Source organism: Lepidothrix coronata, unplaced genomic scaffold (assembly GCF_001604755.1).
Source record: "Lepidothrix coronata isolate B3197 unplaced genomic scaffold, Lepidothrix_coronata-1.0 Scaffold91, whole genome shotgun sequence".
Classification (NCBI taxonomy): Eukaryota; Metazoa; Chordata; class Aves; order Passeriformes; family Pipridae; genus Lepidothrix; species Lepidothrix coronata.
The window spans coordinates 130,693-144,361 of NW_016690271.1; the positions used below are offsets into that span (position 1 = coordinate 130,693).

The following is a 13,669-nucleotide window of genomic DNA, read 5'->3' on the forward strand; positions in this document are numbered from 1 at the left end:
ATTGACCTTAACAAATGTGCACGTTACTTCAATTATAACATATATTGCATTCATTATGTTGCCTAACTTTATAGATCTTTAGGGCTTCTATCAATAAATCTCATAGTTTAAATTTAAAGTGCAAAATAATCCGCCTTTACAATCTCTCTGAGAACAGTGCTGTGAACTTCAGCCACAGTTTATGGACAGGAAATTAAAATACAGTAAGTCAGTAACAGAGCTGGAAATGGAACTCAAAAGCCATAATTTGGTTTTCAGCAGCTCTAATCTCTGTCATCCTCTGAGTACACCTGCATCCCTATTAAAAAAAAACAAACAAAAAAGCTAGACTTGTTAGAAAACCAGTAAATTGTAGAAGCTGAAGAATCAATGGCATAAACTATTGCTAAAAACTTGGGCTTCATCCAAAAAGTGTGGTACTTGTTATGAGTAGCCTCAGCTTGCCAGTTGCTGGCTACTACAGAGCAAGCAGATGCCATAATCTTACAGTTTCCTCCCCTACAGAAATTATATATTCCACCCAGCACTCCTCTAGTGATGCTTGCAGAGAGCTACCCAGAGTGAACTGTGCTCTACAGTGTCATGCTAATAATGTCATTACTGCCAAGAGAAAGGAATTACAGAGCTCGTTTCAACACCAATGGAGTGTTTTAGAGAATAGCAGGCAAGCTGCTGTTTCAGGCATGAGGAAAGAAATGTGTCTGCTTCCCAGCTAGAAGACATTTCATTTTCCTACGGCTCTGTCAGAATGGCTGTGATGAATCCTCCTGGCTACAGTGATACATAAAGCCCAGTCCTATCCTTGCCATGCATTTTGAAAAGACCCCTTCTTTCCTTTCATCTTTTAATGTGACTTTCTTCCTATTATTTCTGTGGCAGTAATCACCATCTCCATGCTACTAATCCCAGTGGAATCTCAGAGGCAAAGAGCCAAAAATACTAACACAACATGAGAGAGCAGCTATCAGCACCAACACCATCTGTGCCCCAAAAAAACTGGTCAGAGCACAGAGTTGTTCTTTCCAGACTCCAAGGTAGCCTTGCTCTGCAAATTGAGTTCACTGAAGTGTCCTGTAGGCCACACAGTTCTTTTTAAACCTGGCCTGGTTTCTTTTGTATGGCTCTACTGTCCCATAGGGGAGATAAAAATGCAAAGTAACCCAAGGACTTCTACCACTTGAATGGGATCCATTACCTGTAGAGCCCATTCTGCAAAGCACAGCAAAGCAGTTGTTTCAGTTCCTAATTTCCATTTGTTTGGTAGCAGGCAGTTATTCCAGTCTGCACGGGGAGTGTGGCTGGCTGCCTCAATGAGCTGCAATTAAGGCCAGGGAGCTGAGAAAGCAGCGTTTAAATTACAGTCAAATTAGAAGGTACCCACATGATCATTATTATGATTTCAAACGAATGCATCCAGAAGGATGGCAGCTCAACAAGGACAGCCTGGACTATACACTGAGGCAGAAACTTCCCCAGACAATCCCACAACACAGTTGGATCACTGCTGTAATATTCCAAAAGGCAATGGCTCTGTGAATTTTAAGCTTATTGTATCTGTGCTCACTTGTATCAGGTATAGTTTCTTTTATGTATTATAACAGAATCTACATGAATTTTCAGGGATGTTTTAAGCCTGAGACCTTTAAATGAAACTGAATTTGGTCAGAGATTAGTTTTCAAGCTAATGACGTCTGAGACACTCCTGATTACCTTTCTTTCAGAACAGCAACAACAAAGTCTGCTTTCTCATGACCTTTTCTGAGTGTCTGCTCTTCCCATCTTGCTCACGAACAAGCACACTGTGGGGATCAGGATACACACATCACATTTCCAGAAAAACAATCGAGTGGTTAAACACTGACCTATCCCTGATTAAATGGCAAGTCTGGTTTAGTCTGTGTTGCTACAGGAATTACTCATAGGTCACAGAACATTGCTGAAAACAACTGAGAATCATCACCTGCCAATATCTGGGTGACAAGAAAATGAGGCCAACATGTTTCAACTCCCTGGGCACTAAAGCTGCCCCAAGTTTTGGGCGGCTGTACAAACACAGATGTTCCTCTGGTGCTGAGAGGGGAGGCTGGACCTGCCCTGCTCACGAGGTGCAGTACAAAGGGTGGACAGGCAGGAATCTTCAATCAGCCTCCCCAGTCACACAAGAATTGCAAAGAAAAGTCCCCTTTGCTAGTAAATACAGGAACTCAGAAAGACAGCACAGCTGGGGAGAGGAGCTTTCCTGTTGAAATGCTTCTCTCTTCTCTAGATGTACTGTGGCATCTTCCTCCCAGGGTGAGTTGTAAGGAAAAGTGTCCTGAAATAACAGGGACCTCTGGTAGAGTGGCAAATCTGTATAAATTGTGAATGCTAAAACAAGGAAATATGACCTAATTCATATTTGGTAATTTCAGCTGTTTTATCTATTTTATATATCTTTTAAACAATATATTAAAATAAAGTTATTTGATCCAAATCACAAAAAAATCTCTTAAAAAATCTGAGTTATCTAAATCCTCCAAGTGTATTATTTTAGTATAACAAAAAAGTGCATCTGAATCCCAAGACAACATCCTTATTTTCATCTTAATAGTACTTCATAATTTTCTTAATATTTGTTATATTCTTAATAAGAATAATACTTCATTTATTGATTCCCCTTTTTCATAAAATAAAGTTTTGCATTAGTGCTGCCAACTTCAAGGCAACCAGCAGATGATTGTGACAAGTAACAGCTGAGAAAACTTGAATGGAAAATTAAGTGTGTGTAATGGAAATACTGAATGGAGAATCCAAATATTCCACAGTGATCTGGTAACGTCTTCAAAAACATGTGCTGTGTTTGTGTGGCTACTAAATGGATCAGAACCAGATCTGATATATTCAATTGAAAGACAAATAGCATGAAGAAATGTTTGCAGGGGGGCATGCAAGGTATTTGTATGTTAATGTCAGGAAGATGAAGATACTGGGAATCAGGGCCTACATCTTGTAAGTTTAGGGACAGAATTCTGTGATGACATTTGTTGTTCCAAACACACCGATGGCTGAAATTCAACCCTAATTTCCAGCATTTTTTTACCAGCAGGAATGAAATTAGCAGAGTCTCAAACACTAAAACTGGACTGAATGGCTTCTTACATTTCAGTTCAGGTCCTTTCTTCAGAATTGGCAATAAACTTTCAGTTCCCTGTAGAGGAAGGTCCTGCAGTACCAGCAAACGTGATGTAATTGTTTAGTTCCAGTATTAACTTCACCAGTAGGTGATGTGTATCTCTCGGTTGTTTCCAAACCTTCTGTTTCTAACTTTTGGTGCCATTAATTACAGATTTAGGTTATAAACAATGCAGTCATCTTGAGCTCATTTCCAGAAAAGATCAGCAAAGTTCTTCCTTTATTTCTCCAGCCTAAGGGCAGGTAAAGTTCACAAGGAATTAAAAGCCTGGTGCATTTTCCATTTTGCAGTTTTTAATCTAAGAACAAAACGTGAAAAGGAAATCAATAATTCAGATGGAAAGCTACTCGCTACAAATAATGAACTTAAGTAAATCTGTTCCCTAATTAACTACTTTATTTCACTGATGGGAGGGAGATTACAAAGGTGGCAGGACTTAAACAATGACAACAGGAATTCACCATAAAATGGAAAACTTGCAATCGCTTAGATTTGCTTTACTTTTTTAAACCCACAATTTCCTGATTGGAAATGACCCGTTTCATTGCCTTTTCCTGGGTTTATCGTCTGTGTACACTCACTCTGAGCAACAAGGACTTAATAAACTCTGCACGTTCCTCTGCACTGGAACTGCTGATGCCTCTCTCACCTCTGTGGTCAAATGTCTATGAATTTTTAAAGGAAATTAGGGAGGTTGTCATAATAGCTCGGATTTTTGGACTAATTATGTTCCCAGGCAGCTGCCAATACATCAATCTTCAAAGGAGATGATGGGGCATAAAAGCAAACTACAGTGTGCAGTCACTAAGGTGATACAGCCCATAATAGGTGAAAATTCTTCCATGGTGCTGTCAGGCAATCAATATCTGTCCTGAGAGTATGAAATGTTGAAGCTTTGATCTTTACATGAAGAACCCCTTTGGCAGAACAGCTACAATTATCTAACTGTAATTTGTCAAGGAAGTGCCTGCAAAGTAATATGTGTGGGGAGGGAGTTCCAGCTGAGCCCAGAGAAGAAGTTTTTGCCTCTATGAAATAAATTCGCTTCTTTGAAATCTGTAGTCGTGTTCTGGTAATGGGTAATTTTCAGTCACAGGTAATTCTTAGCTAATGGTGCCTTTGTAGTGCTGCAAATGTTGATGTAAGACCCAAGAACCACAGGAAAAACCCAATAATTATCATCTTTTTGTCTAGGTTGGTGTCTTGGATAGACAAAAAATACTGACCCTGCTGAGGGAGTTCTATGACAGAAGCCCCGTGGCTGACAAGAGGGAATTGTGGAACCCCAGACAATGTGAGTACCTGGGAAGTTTCGGTTGTGGTTAAAACACTGGGAGGTCACAGAGGGCTGGATAGTTCATATATGTTTTATAAGTGTTACTGGAAGTGAACAGGGCCCAAAAAAGGACCCAAATGAATGCTGTGACCAGCCATAATTTGCAAACATGTTTTGCAAACTGTGATGCAACGTTCGGAAATGCTTCAGCATCCAAGAGTTTTCCTTCCTACAAAAGTCAGAAGTACTTCAGGATTAAAGAGAGACTTTTCCTGAAACAAATGTTCTCTCTTACTGGGCAATGTTAGAAGTTAATTTTGTGTTTGCACTAAAGTTTCTCCAGGCACATGGAAAGATAAAGAAAAAACACGGGGGATCATCTGCATGAAAGTAAAATATTTTAAAGATATTGGACATTAATTAATTGCTAAGATCAAGTGCAGGGCAAGTTACAGGTCTCCTTCTTAATAGGGAGAATTATGAAACATTTATTTCAAAAGAAATGTGGTGCAATAAACAGTAAGAAATGCAGATCTCTGCAGGCAAAGACATTATTCTGAAGTTTTGTGTTTCAGAGACGTGTGTTTGCAGAAGGTACCTTCTGATAGTTTGTATTTGCTTGGCAGTATCTTTTTTGTTTCAATTTTCTTGTGCAATACTAGAGAACATAATACCAATGCAAACTATCAACTTACCCATATTTTTTTCTATTCTAGGGCCAGTAATTAAGTTGCAAGAGATTGATCTTGTGGATTTATGGGGAGGCCTCGATGACCAAGCAGCAGAGCCGAGTGATGCTGAAGTGAGCAAGGAAGGTGAGGATGCTGTGTCAGAGGTGAAAGGCACTGGATTTGAGGCTGGTGATTTGGATGGAGATACCACACACAGTGAGGAACCCAGCTCCCAGGAAGACATCAAAACTGAGAAGGAAGCTGAGCCTGGAAGTGCAGAGAGACAGGATGAAGCTTTCCCAGGATCAGCCTCTGATGGATACAATCTCAGTAGGGATGGAGAACCTGGACCTGAAAAACAGGTGGAGGAAGAGGAATCCAGCCTGGGTAGAGAGCCTGAGATGGAAGTAAAAAGTGAAGGAGACACAGATGTGGCAGACATGGATGTCACTGGCTCAGAACAGGGTGCTCCAGCTGCAGAGGCTGTGGAAGAAACCCCTGCAGGAAAAGGAAGTTTTTCAATGCAGCACAGCAGCCAGTTTGACCAACAGACAAGCTCCGAGACAAGGCTGCAGGATGACAACCTTCTGCATGAGCAGGGTAAAGATATTCTCCTTTATTCTGGCAGACCTTAATCTTTTTCAATGTATACATTTGGACTAGTTTAACTATAGGCTATTTGAAATCCATTTCAAAACCATGTGAGTGCTTTCTGAGTAGAGAAGACCATAAGCTTTGATATCTTCTCAGTGTGGTGTTTTCTGCCAAGGTTTCAGAGCATGTTCCTCTCACAGGATGGCAGGTGAGTCACTTTGCTGGTGATCTGTATTCAAGGCACTGAGCAGACACTTTAATTCAAGTAGGGACTTTGTGAAGCAGCAGCATTTTTATAATAAGGAGAAACTTTATGTTCTGTTTCACTCTGTAATATTACTGTAGCAAGACAGGAACCCGAGCATGTTAAATCTAGAAATGACTTTAATAATTTTTAGCCTGTTATTGCCCATAGGGAGATATGATATGAGATCATATAGCAGAAACCTTTTATTTTAATCTCTCACTGTGTTTCCAAAGGATGATCATACTTCATTGTGTACAAAGGCCCTTGTTCCAGGAAGGCTGTGATCAGACAGCTGTGTGTTTCAAAGAGGTACTTTCTTAAACATCCGAGAAGGACCAACCTCCTTGCCAGTGCTCTGTGAACACTCTCTTATGTCTCACAGTTTAGAAAACTGCAAGAACTGGGTCTACATTGCCCAAGCAATCTAGTGACAGACTTATTATGTAAAGGGTTGTAAATCTGATAGTACAGCCCACTGGTACCTAGAGCTTTCTGAGTTAACTTCCAGTGTCATGCAGGATGTGCATCCTGCATTGTTTGGGACATGCAGGACCTCAGATGGTCTTGGTCTCAGACAGCCCCTTGCTGAGTAACAGGAATTTCAGCTCCCCTGTGTTCAGAGGTTGACCTGGCTGTACATTGGCATCCATGCCAGACTGGCTCTGAAGAGCTACTATTAGAACAGTATAAGCAGATTAAGGCCTTTACTCAGCATGGAGTCAGCCTGGATTCAGCTGTAATTTCCCTGGATGGGAAGTGCAGGATTGAGGAGTGAGTTGATAGCTGCCACGTGCCTGGCTTTAGGGCAGCGTTTGGCTTTCTGTGACACACTGTGCTTTCTGCCTTTCAGACTCAGGTCCCAGCATGGCACAGATTCAGAACCATCGGGCTCCTTGTACTCAGAGTTCCTTCGGTGCAAGCTGCCTCACCCAGCCACAGTTTGTACAGCTCATGGAGACGTTTGTTGGCCAAGATAGTTCTCTGCCTACTGTGAAGAGGCTTATTGCATTTATCAAAGAAGAGTACAAGCAGACAGAGGAGGAAAAAATGGAACAACTAGAAAAAGTAAATATTGATAAGTTTTGCTGATCCCGTGTCCAAACAAAAAACAAGCAAATGCCTACAGACACTTACAAAGTCAACTGTTAATCTCACACTGGCAGAGTTCTCTGCTTGCAGTCTTGCATCCCCTATTTCTTCAGGAAACCTTTGACCCCTTTGTTTTCATACAGATGCTCCCTCCCTAGCCCTCAGCTCTGGAAGTGATGACAGACTCATCCTGTAAGAGGCTGTCTGTCTGTCCTAGAGCCGGACTCAGTGAGACAACAGTTGATAGTTAATTGTGAAAGAGCCCAAAACATTCCATTCTGCTTATTCACCTTTATAATAGCCAAGAACCTGATCTCTGACCTGCTGCACTGGCATGTACACAGGAGGTTGTGGATGTTTGGGGAGGATTTTAAAACAAGTGTGTTTGGGTCTGCTATGTGCATGGCTGGATGTTAGTGTGCACATGCTTCTCTGTGCTTAAGTTACAAGGTGCTCTTGCCATGTGTTGAAAAAAAAATTCCCCTTCCTCCTGCACAGCATCAGGGTGCCCCATATCACTTCAGGTCTGCTGTGTGTCTCTCTGTGGGTCTTTCTAGCTGTGTTTTCCTCAGACCTCTTTCTGGTTTCCCTCTGTGCTGCTGACCTAATTTGAATGAGATATTGGATCTGACGGCTCTCCAGTCCTCACTGAACACAGCACACACTGCCAGTATTTTGGCCTTTGAGAGGATTCCACTCCATCCAGTTATCACTCTGTGCTGGGTTTAGAGGACAAATGGTACATGCATTTGCTTGTAGCCCACACACTTCAGGGCAGCACCAACAAAATAACAATGTACAGAAATACAAACTGTCACATCTCTGGGTGTCACTGACAAGGCTGTGGTTAGTTCTTGCTAGGGAGACATTTGTATTCTGGGAAACTTGCATTTACCTCAGTTGACCTTACCTTAAATCCAGCACAGGCTTCATTTGTTCCCTGTGAAATAACTCTCTGCAGTGCTGGTCCAGCCTGGTAAACTGAACTGTCACCTGTGTTTAGTGTTTCTAAGTATCTCCCAGGTTTAAAGATTCATCTGCAGGTCTGAGCTGTGTATGTACAGATTTGGCCCATAGGAATGATGTGAGTGGCACAGCACTGCAGTGCCCACACTGTGTAGACACCCAGCATCAGTGTCCAGGAGTCACCCAGGAGTTACCCAAGACCAGCTGTTCCTCTGTTGCAGGTTCACCACATGGCTCGGGCGGCCCAACGGAAACTGCTTTTGGAGGCACTTTTTGAAAAGTGGGACAGCAATGGACATGGGTTCCTGGACCTGGAAGAGGTGGATGCTGTTCTGAGCAAATTCATGGGAGGCACGAAAAAAGAGGCGTTGATGAAGGGTAAGGAGACAGCTCTGCTCTGGGAGAACAACCCAGTAGACCTTCAACCATTCAATGACGGTGCTAGTGAGGTTGCTGGCAAGCACCACTTTGGTTTTGCAAGCAGTCATAAGCATACATGGTATGAGCTGTAAAATGAAAAGGAACAGTTACCCAGACCTGCTTGTTAATGCACAGCTCCATCTCCTCCTTCTGTGCAAGACTCCCAGGCAGAGAAGTAGCTCAGTGCTTTCATGACACTGGGATGTGTTGAACACGTATTTCAGCTGTAACATGCAATGTATACATGTGATATGGCAGTGAAAAAACACATGCAAAGCCTGAGGACATGTTTGCACTTTTAGTCTAGTCCATCTGTGTTATCCAGCTATTTTTAATAGATACATTTTACTGTGCTTGCTGCAGGAATGTACCTCATAGGAGAGAACAGCTTTCCTCATGGGTCTCAAACAGCTCATAGTAATCCACACTGTCACACAGCTCTCATGAATCAGCAACTTAGTCTCACTTCTCTGTTGGTTCATTTCTCTGAATAAACTTCGCAAATTTGGTCCTTGACAAAATAGACTTGGGTCAGACAGAAGCACTGCAGGTTCACCTGAACCTGTCTGGCAGCCTCATGCATATTAACAAGTGGGTATAAGGTGTTCTGAAATACTGTGTTAGCAATTAAGAACATGTCTGCATGTGTGCTTGGGTGGAGAGGACTGTTTTTTTCATCTCCATGCTCATCTTCATGCTGCTTGTTCTGCTGCAGATCACTAAAAATGGCTTGTTTTGGCAAGCACCAAAACCTGTTTATCGTTTAGCTCACTGGAGGCAGCTGGTGGGGTGGGGAGCACACCGACCTGTCATGTTTGATGACTGTCTGTCCAGCCAGGAAAAACTGGCACTTTACTGCTCTCTTGTATTCAAAGCATGCCAGAACAGACTATGAAAATATGGAAGGACATAGTCCCTTCCATGAAGGGCTCATAAATTAAAGGACAAATAAATAGAAAGAGAGCATAGCAAAATCAATACCACCAACATAAAACTATTTCTAGCAGCTTCAACCTAATCTCTCAGAGACATGGAACAAGCAGGTCTGGGGGGAGGGTTCACAGACGTTGCATTGGTCCTGAACGGAAATAGAGTGAAGAGTGAGTAGAATTATTTCATTTTCCTTGTAAATGAAAAGTGTAACATTAGATATAATGGGGAAAATTATGCATTATGCTGTGGCTCAGTAGTGAAGGAAGTGATCATACTGCATTCAACTTCATGCATATTTCTTTCTTCATCTTTTCTGTAAAGAGAGGAGAAAGAGGAGGTGAATATCCAAATATTTTTATACCATAAAAAAATTCTCCATCCTAGTTCTGTCAGAAAATCAGAAATTAAATTAAGAATACTGAATGTTCTTTAGATGATGAGCTGGATAAGACAGCATTAACAGGCAGCTCCACCATGACGGCCAGTTAGTACTTGCTACTTCTACAGCTGAAATCGGTGATAATAATGATAGAATGGTTTGGGTTGGAAAGGACCTTCAAAGGTCATCTAGTCCAGCCCCCTGCCATGACCAGGGACATCTTCGGGTCCAACAGGATTTGAAATCAGGATGCAAAAAATATGATGGAAGCGTTAGTCACAGAGCTCCCGTGAATCCCGAAGCCAGGCAGGCGCCTGCACCTTCCTCAGGCTGTGCAAGAGCACCCCCGTGAGCCCAGAGCCGGGGCTGGGGAGAGCCTGCGCAGGGCTGGGACAGCTCGGACAGACCGGCCGCTGATTTAACCAACACCTGGGTAGAAACCAGTGCTGTGCAGGGTTCCTTCTCACTAGCAGGGAAAGCAGGCGTCCAGAGGAAAGGAGGAATCCAGTGTGGAAGCTGGAGATTACCTGTCACTGTGACAACTTCCATTTAGGAGATAGCTGAAAGAAATCCAGAACAATAGACTAGAACACCCCATCCAAAGACAGTTTAGGGCTTGCTTAATATTCTGCAAAACTGATTAATCAACTAGATTGTCTGTCTTATTTTCTGTTGTTTTTTTTTTTTTTCTACTAGCAAAGGCACACCTTTGCTCCCGATACCCCCAGCTCAGCAGAGTGGAGATGGTATCCCCAAAGGTATTCCAGACCTTCCTTGAGTTAATTGCTTCTGAGTTAACTGGCAATGAGGATGAATCTATTGATAACTTGGTGAGATTTCTGACCACAAGTGTGGAGCAAAGTCATAGGGAGTCCTTGCAAAGCTTAACCAGGAGGAAATGGCTGCAGGATATCCAGCAAGCGGCTGAGACCGGCGGAGCAAGGATGGAATCGGTGTACAAAGCAGTGTTTAAGGCCATCTCCCAGGTGGGCATCCCAGGGAGCACAAGAGGTGCTTCTGTTCGGTCAGGACACTGATTCCAAACCCTGGAACTGAGTGGAACTCACAGGTAGCCTGGGAAGCTGCTCTGAGGCTGTTTCCTTGTGCTTTCCTGTACTTAGCTGATGTTCAGGAGAGCCTGTGGTTATGCGCAGAAAGGGTCACTGATAGATCAGCAATGCAAGGATTCTTGTCCTTGCTATGCCAATACAGAAGGAATCTCATGAAAACTTATATCTCAATTTGGAAGAACTGACTCAGATCAGATCTGGAAATCCATAGTTATAGTTTTGGAGCTTCTGAAATGAAACACACCAGAGTCAGTTTGGGACAAAGATGGTTAATTTGTAGTGGAAATATTTTCATTTTTAACTTACACCTGCAACTTCAGCTGTTTGTCCTCACTATTAAAGCCTCCCTCAAAGCCAAACTTCTCTCTGAAGTGTTCTTCTAGTATTGTCCAGGTTTGTAAATGTGGCAACTCTGGCACTTGTTTGTGTTTTTTTTTCCCCAAAGAAATCTCCTATTAGGGAAGAAATCCACGGGACTTTTGCTTAGGGATTATAGTAAGGGATTATTTTTATATTATTTACTTCTCCCCATTAAGAGCAGGAAACAAGAAATCCCTTTTCCTTGCCAATCAAAATACCGAGTGTTTTTGCTTGTCACGGAGTGCTCTGGGCAGACACGGCCACGCCACGCTGGGGGTGTGTGACACGCAGACTCAGTGACCCAGAGCAGCATCTCAGCACAAAAGAGACAAGTGCTAAGGACATGAAATAAGTGCAGTGCTCAGTGGCTAATGCCCATAATGTAATGGGAAACATTTGGTTGCTAGGACGCAGAAGCCCATGGGGGTAACAAGAAGATCAGTGCCTACATTGCCCTTTTGGAAGAGAACCAGCTCTCAGCAGAGCAGGGCCAGGTTCTCCTGCGCTATGTGGCCTGTACTGCGGACGACGCGCCGCATGTCCTGAACCAGACACTTCACAGACACATGAAAGGAATAAGGTAAGGAAAGCTGCAAAAAACTGTTCCTTTTTCTCAAAACTATTTGGAATGTAGGGGTACTGGGCAGTGTTTGGGATGCACTGGAAACTGAGGGTCATGGAGTACCCCAGAGAGGAAATCTCCTGAGAGACTGTTGTGGAAGGATCCAATATCCTATAAACGTCCTATACTCTGCACAGTCTTCTTAGAACTGCTCTGTTTGGGATTTTACTCCTTTCCTTGGGGATATTAGCTCACAGTCTAATGAATCTCATCCTTTAGCAAATGTCTGTGGCATTGGGCCTACATTTCCTTCTTTAAAAATTAATTCCCATACACAATTTTATATCCACAGGATATTTTTTTAGAACAATGCCTTTCCTTCCCTAGTGTTTATGCTATAAACAGCTTTCATGCCTCTTCACTTGTCATTTCCAAAAGCCAGACATACTTGTCTCTTTAAATATTGCTGCTTCTAACCTATTAAATGTAACTGCTTCTTGCTTCTGTAATCCTTTTCATTCCATTCATTAGCTGATGTTTTAAAATGTCCTAAGGATGAAGAGTGACTTATTTATTACCACTATCTTTCGGATACAAGTGGTAAATGTGGTATTGCTGGGTGTGGTCAAAGTGCAGAGCTCACACCTTCCTCCTCTGATGCCAAAAAGCAGGGAGAGATCAAAGCTCTGCAGTATTTACTGTTTCACTAAAGGCTTTCTGCTCCTCCCAACAAACCTCCTCATAAATTTATTTTTCAGCTTTGCAGCTGTTGATGAAGGAAAGCCAATCCATGTTCCAAGAGTTCAGCTCCACGGAAATATCCATTTCTGGAACTCTGAGCGCCCAGTGGAGGAGATGAAAGGTTCCCTCCTGGTGCTGCCCTTGTATGATGCTCGCTGGAGAGTCTTTGGCATTCTAGGACTTGACACTCTTCAAGACCAGTGTGACAAAACCATCTTTCTGACCCATGAGATCATTTTCTACCAGGTGGGCACCATCAGAAAGCAGTTTCTTAGTCCAATCTGCAAAAAACTTGTGATTTTTATATGTTTGTTCTGAGTAAACGTAAGATGTACAACTAAGAAAAGATCTATTGGTCCCTTTCTGCAGTATAGGGGGAAAGTGGTGTGAGCAGGACACCTTAATAGTGTCTTACCTGAAACTGAGGTATCACTTCATCAGGAATTTATTTAATCTTCTCCCAACCAGTAAATTAATTGTCCTTTTGTGCAAAGCCCAAAGATAGCAGCTTTTATTTCTTGAAGCTCTCGACCTCATTTTTGTGTTCATTTCCATAAAGTGGCATGAAACCTTACTTTTTACGTGGTGGAATAACAGTAAGCAACAGCAGCCCGGATTTCTTTGGGATGCTCTTTGGAATCAACCTCAGTGTGGGTGCCTCATCTGGACAGCAGGGAGCGCAGCAAGCCAGCCTTACCAGTCCATTTGGCTATTTCCACTAAAAACCGGCTAATCTAGTTTAGGAGTTACCAGTCACTTGGCTGTGACCTGGTACTGGGGAACTTTAGAGCATTATTTGATAAGGGACATTTCACAGTCACTTTTCAGCTCTACAACTTCAGATTAAAGTAACTTCTTACAACCATTTTGCTTCATGAACACTTCCCCAGCTTTTATCCCCCAAATCTTGTAGAATTGTCTGGCTCATATGGAGGATTCTGCTTTCACAGGGAGTTTCCCATGCATTCAGCAAAGCCTACCACCATATCTGCACACGGGAAAATGTCCTACAAATGGCTGTTTATGCTCTGGGCTGGTTGTACCCCAGGACACCCAGCATCCACGCCGTCACGATGTACCTGGTGGAGCCTGCCAAAGACAAGGTACTGCAGGAAAAAGGTCTGTAATTGTCAGGGGCTGAAAGGCTGCTTAAGGAAGATGTGCCAGCTCTAGTGCCTGTGTTTTCCCA

At 42.7% G+C, this 13,669-nt stretch overlaps 1 protein-coding gene across 7 annotated transcripts in view; it reads left to right on the top strand.

The window, feature by feature from the left end:
* The window catches only part of EFCAB5 (EF-hand calcium binding domain 5), a 37,346-nt gene that overhangs the window by 18,268 nt on the left and 5,409 nt on the right, over window positions 1–13,669 (top strand). For all 7 annotated transcript variants that reach the window (XM_017821552.1, XM_017821550.1, XM_017821556.1 and 4 more), the window contains 8 exons: window positions 4,367–4,466; window positions 5,165–5,719; window positions 6,817–7,025; window positions 8,237–8,393; window positions 10,444–10,733; window positions 11,585–11,757; window positions 12,498–12,726; window positions 13,431–13,583. In XM_017821552.1, the coding sequence (XP_017677041.1) occupies window positions 4,367–4,466; window positions 5,165–5,719; window positions 6,817–7,025; window positions 8,237–8,393; window positions 10,444–10,733; window positions 11,585–11,757; window positions 12,498–12,726; window positions 13,431–13,583 (1,866 nt within the window). The remainder of the gene's footprint in view (window positions 1–4,366; window positions 4,467–5,164; window positions 5,720–6,816; window positions 7,026–8,236; window positions 8,394–10,443; window positions 10,734–11,584; window positions 11,758–12,497; window positions 12,727–13,430; window positions 13,584–13,669) is intronic.